The sequence below is a fragment of the Teleopsis dalmanni genome, chromosome 1 (assembly GCF_002237135.1).
Source record: "Teleopsis dalmanni isolate 2A chromosome 1, ASM223713v2, whole genome shotgun sequence".
Lineage (NCBI taxonomy): Eukaryota > Metazoa > Arthropoda > Insecta > Diptera > Diopsidae > Teleopsis > Teleopsis dalmanni.
Window position 1 is genome coordinate 218,371,194 of NC_051846.1, and position 10,868 is coordinate 218,382,061.

The 10,868-nt window shown below is 32.1% G+C and overlaps 1 protein-coding gene across 1 annotated transcript; it reads right to left on the reverse strand.

The window, feature by feature from the left end:
- Positions 1 to 4,178: 4,178 nt before the first annotated feature.
- On the reverse strand, positions 4,179 to 4,943 carry LOC119667339. The gene has a single exon (XM_038076627.1). It carries the CDS (start codon positions 4,941 to 4,943, stop codon positions 4,179 to 4,181), a length of 765 nt encoding a protein of 254 aa, XP_037932555.1.
- Positions 4,944 to 10,868: the final 5,925 nt, after the last annotated feature.

Below are 10,868 nucleotides of genomic sequence, written 5' to 3' on the forward strand. Positions count from 1 at the left end.
GCTTTGAAATACCTAAAGATAACTTGTGACCATCTGTAATACCAGTTAATAAGCAAGTTGTGCTAGAATCAAAATTTAAATTGTAGTTATTTTTTATGATAGACACATCAGCACCAGTGTCAATTAAAAGCTTTAAACTTTTATCAATAGTATTGCAAAATACTATTACATAATTTGATATATTAGGGTTTATATTGAAAATTTTTAATGATGTACCAGAGGAGAATTCCCTAAGTTGTCCTCTGGTTCTGAGTAGTTTTCCTGGGCATTTAGTATCTGTACACGCCTGTTTCGGTTAGAGTTGAATTGACTCCTTGGATTCCGAGCTGTATTGTTGTATCCTGTTCTATTTCTATTCTCAACGTTTGAAGTATTGTTGGGGTACGCGTTGTTTCTGTTTCTATTGAAGTTTCTCCCATTATTGCTTCTATTTTGAGAATTGTTGTTAATTCTCTGGTTATATTGGAATCTATTTTGATTCATTCTATGTTTGTCGTATCTTCTTTGACTATGAAAACGTTGTTGGGTGAAAAAGACTTGTTGTTGCATTGGTATATGCATATTTTCTGCAAACAATCTAGCTTCTGTAAAGGTCTTTGGTTGAGCTGCCTGTACAGTTTGTGAATAAACAGTATTTAATCCCTTTTTAAATGCTAACAATGCTGTTTCATCATTTACTAAAAGTACGGCCTTTCCTTCCGGAGATGACTTCTTAAAATTATTCTTTAGTAATGTCGCATTGTTTAAATTCGCTAGAATGGTTGATATCTTTTCTGTATATTCGTGTATTTTCTGGTGAGGGCCTTGTTTTACTTCTGCTATCTTTTGGAGCAGTTGAGGTATGGTATCCTTTGATATGAAGTTCCTTTTTAGATTCTCTATTAGTTCAGGAAGTGAATCTGGAATTCCTACGGGGCTGACTTTGGCTCTTACTGAATGTTGTAACTTGCATTCTACTATAAAATCTAAAAATGCTTGTTTGTCAGAGTCAAGTAGTTTGTCATGAATTATATTCAATCTATGTATAAAATTGTTTAATTCTTCAACTTTACCGGTGACAGTTTCGTAATTTAATTTTTCCATGTTTGTGCTTGTATCACTACTGTTTTCCTGGCTAACTATGTTTTCACTAGTAGACATACTTAATAAATATTGTTTAGTCAGGTTATATTTGTCGAAAAATGTTTCTGTTAATGAAGTTATTGTTTCAAACTTAGAAGTTGGGTAAATTGTTTTAACTTTACTTGACAGATATTCTAATCTTTTTAATTTTTCGGATACTGTAGTTTTTGAATATCCTCTTGAAGCAGATTTTTTTGCGTTTCTTAATATGATATGTATTTCAGATATACACTCAGATATAGTTTCCATTAACTAAACTAGTTGCTATTGTGTATTGGGGACATGAATATAGCTAACGATTTCTATGTAGGATCTATTTTATATTAAATTGAACGAAGTGAACGATAATACTGACACATGTGAACGAGTGAACGAGAGACAGAGATAAAAGATAAAAGAACTTTTATTTATATATATATTTATTATTATATTAGTACATGGTTTAATATAATTAAAAGTTTTTAGTAATTTTTATTTTCATACATGTAAAGTAATTTTTATTTTTATACATTTTCATATAATTTTAATATTTTTTTATTTAATACTGTAATATAATATGTTACAGAAATATTATATAATTTTTACATAAAAAGAATATAATCTATTTCATCATTTTAAATTTTCAACATATTTTTAAACATTTGATGTTTGTTGTTGATGAACATGTTTGTGTACATAACTTTTGAAATATTTATTTATTCTAAATATTACATATACAATACATATTATAATTATAAGTGTTATTATTGCTACCTGTTGTTCCGGCATGTTGACTTCTAGAATCTGGTTCTGGTTGTTGTTGACTGTGTTTGTGTCAGGTGCATCCGCGGAAAACCAACCCATGATGTTTCAGCTGCAGATGAAAATGTTTTTCTTCTCTTTTTAATATATTTTAAAATATGCGTCGATAGTTGCAATGAAAAAATGTTTTATTTGTACACGAACACACGCTTGTAGATCGTTGGATCTTTCAGCTAATTAATTAATTTCACATATATATATAAATTTAAATTTATTTATTAATTGTTTTTGCCATTGAGATTTGGCATAGTTCACTTAGTTTTTAGTTGTATTCACATAATATGAAAATTTTAATATGAAAATTTTATTATTTTTTTTTTTTTGTTTATACGATTTTTAAAATTCACTTTCTATTCATTTAAATATATATAAATTTAAATTTATTTATTAATTGTTTTTGCCATTGAGATTTGGCATAGTTCACTTAGTTTTTAGTTGTATTCACATAATATGAAAATTTTAATATGAAAATTTTATTATTTATATAAATTTATTTATTATTGCTTAGTTTTCACTTAGTTTTTCTTAATTGTTATTTAATTAGTGGTCCTTGCCAACGAGATTTGGCAGGATCGCCATGTAAAGATATGGTTATACAAAAGAAAAGACGCGTCGTTTTGAGTGTCCAAAATAAGACTGATTTTTATTAATTTTTATTCTTAAGTCTAACATTGTTTCTTAATACTAATTTCCAATAGAATCTTATGTATTGATTTTATTGGTTATTACTTATCATACTTGCGTCTAATTGGTTAACCCAAATTAGACGTATATACTATTCTTACAAACATAACTTATCAATAAATGGTGTACTATTAACAAATGCAATTGTTCCACATATGGTTTCACTTGAAACCGTTTATTCTATTGACACAGTTTTGACTTATGCATATTGCACATATGGTGCAATGTGCGGCTCAGTTATTTGTCATCAAAGTAATGACAAAATAAAGGCTCATATTACTTGACAATAGTTTGTCATAAATTTTATCAAAATAGAACTGTGTCAATGTTTACTCTAAAATAAGTGGAACAATTGAATGTTTTGTGATATGTGTGGTCTCATACCCATATCACATTACACTGCTGTATATAATTAAAAAAAAACTATTATATCCATGAGTTATGATTGTTTTATTAATAAACATTTTTTTGACCTTATAATCTCAATATCTTAATAGTATAGTATAGTATCATCTTAATAGTATATTATAGTAATAAGTTCTTGTCTAATGACTATGCACATTCATATGTATTTGTATATGTAAATAGGTCTTTTGTCCGCGTTAGCGAAACCTAATCGGTTAATATATGCACCGCTGTTTTTCATGATTTGTGTGCCCTACAAACAAATTTTACGAATAAATTATTCCTCGGACTTATTAAAGCGGTTTCCACGTATATGTGGCGGCCATATAACATTCTTGTACATGAACGAACGTCCAAATGAATAAAACGAACGTTGCAGTTAGAAGGAGAAAAAGTATGTACGGAATAGGCGACAAGTGAACATATTAATTTTAGTGTAACTTAGTAAATGTTGTAATAAATGTTTTAAGTTTTTAAAAACACACACAAGCGTTTCATTTAACACACCTTTACACATATAAATATTCTCTAAAGCTTAAAAGTATAAGTAGGTAGTAGTAAACTCAAATATTTTTGTTCTCACGTTAGGTTAAGTTAGTGTTACACAGAATCACATTAGTCCTCCTCAAAAATTTTCTCTCATCGCACAATTAAAAATGATTTTAAGTCGGCGTTATTTACTGACCTCCTCTAGTTCACTATCTTCACAACAGTCCTGATCTTTTTTTTGCATTTACTACTCTGCCACCATTACCAGTCATTGCCTTCGATGTACCTCGCTCCAACTAGTCTATACAAGGTCCTCGATTTCTGTCCTTTGTTTTTGATGGTATGTCTGACTATCAAGTATTAACCCCCACTCTTCGTGAGTACGTGTTAGCTGTTAACTGTATTGATTAAGAATACATTTTATTTAATTTTCAATTTAATATTAAATGATTAAGAATACATTTTATTTAATTTTCAAGTTTTACAATTGTAATAAATAAAAGAACCCTTATGCACACACCGAACTACTACGAATAACAGCCAAGCAAAAAGTGTCTCTAGAAAAGGGTGGTGTTTCTATGCATTTCGCTTTTTTTGAACAAATGTTCAAAAAGGTGCAATCCCAATGTACTGTGTATTTGGTTCACGAACATCCCGGGCGACCCTGAAACAGCGTTTCAGAATTTAGGTAAAACAACAACCTTCGTAATGGGTCGCGTTATCTTCCCATGGACAGTGTGAAGTTTTACGACTCGAACGAGCCCATCTGAACCAGGATGTATTTCAGTTACCTTAGCCATGAGCCACTTTGCTGGTGGTATGTTCGATTCCTTAATGATCACTATGTTGCCCACAGCTATATTGGGTTGCCGTCGAAACCATTTTGGACGGTTTTTTAGAGATGTTAAGTATTCCTGATGCCATGTACGCCATCCCTGAAGCATATTTTGTATGTGCTGCCAGTAGTCTAATTTGTTGACGTTTACATGACTTAGATCGCTTTCTGGAACCAACGTATACGGGCGACCAATCAAAAAATGAGAAGGAGAAAGATAATTAGTATCCGAGTCTGATGTAGCGCCTAAAGGGCGAGAATTCACAACTGCTTCAATCTGTGTCAGCAAAGTATTTATCACCTCAAACGTAAGCATTCCATTGCCTATTACGCGCCTTAAATGTAACTTGAATGATCGCACTGGCGATTCCCAGACTCCACCCCAATGTGGTGCGTGTGGTGGGATCGAATTCTGGAACTCTATCGAATTCTGTCTTCTGCGGAAATGATTTCGTTCCGACATAATAGCTGCATGCATCTCGTTTAACACACGAGAAGCACCAAGAAAGTTCCTTTCATTATCGCTAAAGATTGAAGAACACTTTCTACGACGGAACATTAAACGGCGAAGTGCTGCTAGAAAACAATTAGTATGTGGCGGTTGCATATTCACTATTTAATATTGAAAATAATATGAGTTGGTCATTCAAACATGAACAAATAAAATATTGAAAATGAGATGAGTTGGCCAGGCAGAAAATTTGTAAAAAGCTAAGAATATTTTTATTTAGGAAAAATGATTGTCATTCGATTGCCATTCGTACACGTATAATTATTTTACTCGAAATCGAATTATTTTAATTAAACAAATAAACAATTGAATTAAGTAGGGCAGAGCCTGCAATTGGTGACCCCGACGTGATAAAAAATGATCCAAGTCGAAACAAGCAACAATAGCGCACCGGATAGAAACAACACGCCTGCAGATAGTAACGTACGAAATGTTTACAGAAACGAACAACTTCAAGGTGACATTTGCCGTATCGGTATTAAGGCACCAGCATTCTACAAGAGGGATCCAGAACTGTACTTTATCCAGATGGAATCCCAATTCCGAAATGCAGGAATCACAACAGACCAAACCAAATATGATCATGTAGTCGGAAGTCTCGATAGCGCCACTTTAAGAAATATCGCAGACATCGTTCGTGCTCCCCTTGCAGTAGAAAAATACAAAACGATTAAGAAGCGGTTAATTCAAGATTTTGCATACTCCGAAAATCGAAAACTGCGGCGACTAGTACAGGAGTGCCAGTTAGGTGATAGCAAGCCAACACATTAGTTACGCACCATGCGAGATCTAGCCAGCGGCGCCATGAATGATGGAGCAATAAAACAATTGTGGCTGGATCGTTTATTAGAAGCAATGCGAGCAGTCGTTTCAATTTCTGAGGCTGACTTGGACAAATGTCTACACAAAATAATGACCATATCATGGAAGCCATAGACGCTTTGAGTATGCAGGTTGCGAAGATAAAAACTGCACAAAGACGAAGCAGAACGAGATATCAAACTTCAGATCGCAAGCGACGTCGTTCGCTCCATACTGATTCGAAAGTAAGACGTTATCCTATGTGTTACTATCAATATCGTTTTGGTGCGGAAGTTAAAAAATGTTCCTTGCCGTGTAGTTTCAATCAACAGGGAAACAAGTAGAGACTTCATCGGTGGCGGTCTTTTCCATTCAGAACGACCACAAATTCAAGGAGCTACTAAACGCATATAAAGAGGTGACAATGACTGCAAGCAGCCAAGCAGGAGTTCGAATATATGATGAAGCAAGGAATTTGTAGATTTATTTATTTATTTATTTATTTATTTATTTATTTAAATGCATTAAAGGACAACCCTTTTCATTGCAGTATCTTAAAGCTAATTTAAAGAATTAAAATAAAAATAAAAAATACAATAAAATAAAATAAAAGAAGTAATTAAAGTTTACAGAGAATATAGTAATAACATATGTACGTAAAAAGTATTAAAATTATAATTACTGATTAACAGCGGAACAAAAAAGAAAACAGCATGAAATATTTAAATAACAGAATTTAAGTTAATAACAAACAAATTACAATAAACTTAATTATATAACAGCAAAAAACAACCAAAACAATGAATAAAAAAAAAAATTAATAAAGACAAATAAACGTGACGTTAACACAATTCGTTTTTTAACAGTTTCTTAAAAACACTCGGGTTATCTGCATTTCTGGTTGTGCTTGAAAGAGCATTCCATATTCTAACAGACTGAATAAAGAAAAACTTAGTAGTGGAGGCAAAACTAAATCTGGGAATGATGAAAAGACGAGATCTGTTAGATCTAGTTAGCTGCAAGCAATCAAAAAGATACTTCGGAGTAGTAGTGGATAAAAGTCTGAACAAAAATAAGCATACTCGAAACTGCATGTATTGTTCAATATCACACCCTAGAATCACATTTCTATAAATACCTAAGTGATCAAAGCGTCTAAAACCAAAATCATATCGCGTGCAGCAGTTTACTAGGCTTCGTAACTTATTGAGAGATTCAACATCAAGTTTTGAGTACACTAAAGAGGAGTACATAACAATAGAAATAATTAGTTGTTTTACCAACAAAACACGCATATCAACAGGTGTATACTTCACAGAAAGGTTCAGACCTCTTAAACATGCAAAAGATTTTCTAATAAATTGGTGAACATGTTCGCCAGCATGCAGATTAGTGTTCAAATGAAAACCCAGACATTTTGCCGAATTAGTATATTTAATAATTGAGTTGCCAAGTGTTACAGATGGCAAGAAATCAACATTAATATTTAGCATAGCAATTGGTAGAATTGAAGACTTGTTTATATTAAGGAACATATTATTTTGCTTAGCCCATACCACTATATATGATAAATCTACAGTAGTCATTTGCACGAGGTCATTAATATCAGAAATCCGACAAGAGAGATACATTAAATATCATCTGCATACGCATGCAATTTAGCATACTTACATATTGAAAAAATATCATCAATATAAATTGAAAATAAAAGAGGTCCTAGTACAGAGCCTTGAGGTACCCCAGTAAATAAAGGTTTGAAATTAGAAAAAGCATTCTCTACGAATACAGCCTGTTCCCTTCCAGTTAAGTAGCTATAAATAAATTCTGAGGCCGACCTAGAAAAATAAAAGGAATGAAAAAGCTTTTTACATAATAGAGAATGGTCAACACAGTCAAAAGCTTTGGTAAAGTCAAGGCGACATAAAAATGTTACTAAGTTTTGATCATAGCTACATCGAATATCTTCGAGGACCTTAAGCATTGCCGTCGTGCAACTATGACCTTTTTTAAACCCAGACTGGAGAGGAGAGAGAAGTTTAAAGCAGTTAAGATGAGTACGTATTTGATCAGCCATAATGTTCTCACACACTTTAGAGAGTGAAGGGAGAATACTGATTGGGCGATAATCGGAACATGAGGATGCATTAGCCTTTTTTTCAATTGGAATAATCTTGGCTTTTTTCCAAACAGTAGGAAAACATGATGTAGTGAAGCAGTGGTTAATAATGTGCGTCAAAGGAGTTATAATAAACGGCAGTATAAGTTTAATAAATTTATGTGGAATTTCATCTATTCCAATAGCGTTTGACTTAATTTTCATGACATTATTAAAGACAGTTTCTTCACTAACACATATAAAGTCAAAACTGCGTTCGGAGGGAACACTCTCAAGATCAGGGACGACCGGAGCAACGTTCAATCTATCTCCTATAGGAACAAAGAAATCATTTAAAATGTTAGGATCAATGCTACATACATTTCTTGAGCTATTAACCACCCCTAGAGCTTTGATGTTGCTCCAAAGTGATTTTGTAGGTAATGAGGTATCTAGTTTAGATTTAATGAACCTAGATTTAGCAAGATAAATAGCCATTCGAGTCAAATTTCGAGCTGCTTTAAACCGCGTCCAGTTAAAAACATTCGGATATCTTTTCCACACTGCATACTTCCTATTTCTCTTGTTTATCATACGTTTGATGTCAGTACTGAACCATGGACATGAAGAATTCTTAACATGTATAGTACGATACGGAATATACTGATGCAAATAATTAATAATTATATTGTTTAAGACTGTCAATTTATCATCAACTGAAGCACCAAACCAGCAATTACTCCAGTCAACAGTGCTAAGATCACTACATAATAACTGAGTATCAGCTGATTTAAAATCCCAGAAAGAAAATTGAGAGGGATTGACATTTCTCGTTACACAATAATCTAAGGTAGTAAATAATAAATCATGATCGGAAACAAACGAAATCTGATCAAATAACAACACTTTAGTCAGATCAGATACGATCACTAAGTCGAGGAGACTTGGGCGTACATTATTACTATATCTAGTAGGCACGGTATTATTCACAATGCTTAGACCAACCATAGTTATAAGGTCATTCAGTGCAGACACTTTAGCATTGCTCAAAAGAATATCAATATTAAAATCGCCAAATATGGCAATAAAATCAAAATTGACAGCAATAGGAAGGAGGGCTTCAAAAAGAGGACCACTACAGTACCTTTTGCTGGGGTTATAAGCACAAGAAACAAGAATTTTATGACTACCTAAATAAATACCTACACATAAAAATTCAATTTCACTTTCTTCCGATATACAGATCAATTGACTTCTTAAATATGATTTACAATAAATAGCAACGCCGCCACCCAATTTATGTTTCCTATCATGTCTAAATAAAACAAAGTCGTTTATAGATAGGTATGAACTATCAAGATGGAAGTCAAACCAAGTCTCAGAAATGCAGATAACATCTACTTTGCTGTCTTCGAAAACAGCTCTTACATGATCTAATTTTAAGCCAGAAAGACTTCTCGCATTAAAATGAACTATATTAATACCACGTTGTTGTTTACAAAAAATATTAATTAAAGTTTTATCTTCCATGATTAATAATTAGTATTTTCTGCTTCTAGTTTAACTCTCCGCTGTAACGTCTTACACATAATATCTCTGCAATCATGATCCGTACTCAGCTCACGAAGGTTAAGAGTTTTTTTTGCCTTAACACAATTAACACATTTAATAAAAACATTTTTGCACTCCTTATGAGTATGCCCAGTCTCACTACATTTAGCACATACATTGTCAATTTCTTTGCAGACACTTGCTTTATGATTAAAGCCCCAGCATTTATAACATCTCATAACATTTAAATGCTCATAAACGATGCACCTATCCCACCTGATATTAATTCTACGATCTTTCATAACTTGTTTGAAAGCTTTACCGTCTAATTCAATTATGGCGTTAAATGTATTCTTTTTTTTATAAGATTCGTATACTTTTAAAACTTTTAGGTGTTGGAGCGAGATACTATTTTGATTTTTTATTGCGAGAAGTAAACTGTCGCCATCTAACTGTTCACTCATTCCTGAGATAAGCACTTTGGGATTACGCAATGTAGGAGTTTCAATGACGTATTGATCACTTAGTTTTTTCTTAATATCATTAGCAAGGACTTCATTAGCAAGGACTTCAATCCGTCACTTTAACATTTAGCTTCACTCTGTTGTTTATTAATGGGTTTCACAGTAATTGGTACATTAGCATTGATACCCATTTTTAGCTTAGCAGCAAAAGTATCTTCATTTTCAATCATGTTTATATTCTTAGATGTATTCATAGCTAGTTCATCATTCTGTTTTTTAATAACATCAGATAACAATGTAATTTTTTGCTCAAGCCCATTAAATTTGTTTACATATGATTTTTGGACCTCAACAAGTGATTTAATCCTATCAGCATATTTTGCCTCTATAGCTTTTAATAAACATTTAATTTCATTTTCGTTAACGTTTAAGGCTTTTTTAAATTCATTTTTATATTCATTAAGACAATTATTGTTTTTGGTCACACTATCATTAATTTCTCTAAGAGAAAAGTCAACATTGTGTATATATTGTAAGCAATCATCACAAATAAAATGAATCATTTTATTATTAAGGCTATTAATATGTGATTGCTCCACACCAGAACATTTAGTTGCAATGTGATATGCTTTACCACATACACCTTCACAAACTAAACCAGACTCTCCACGTATAGTAGAACGGCACTTATTGCACTCTTTCATTATAAATCAAAAAGTATTTATTATTCTTAATCAAATATACATAATATTACTTATTATTATAGTTATTTATAAATTTTGGAAACGTTTATCAACACTAGTTCGCGCGCTTTTTAGTTCGCGCCTTATAGTAATTATTGCTGTCTCTATCAGCTGATTTTAAATCAAAACAAAACAATTGCAATTATTATTTTGCAAAAAAAAAACAAAAGATTTAGTGTATTTGATTCAAATTAATCAATTTAAAATGTATAAAAACACAAGAAATCACACCCGTTGGTGTAACTTTCCACCATTATCGGCAAGTATTTGAATTGTAAAAAATTTTGAGCACAACAGTTGATAAAATAAACTTTTAATACAGATTTAAAAAGGAAAAAAAGCAGAGCGCCGCCACAATACGTCATAA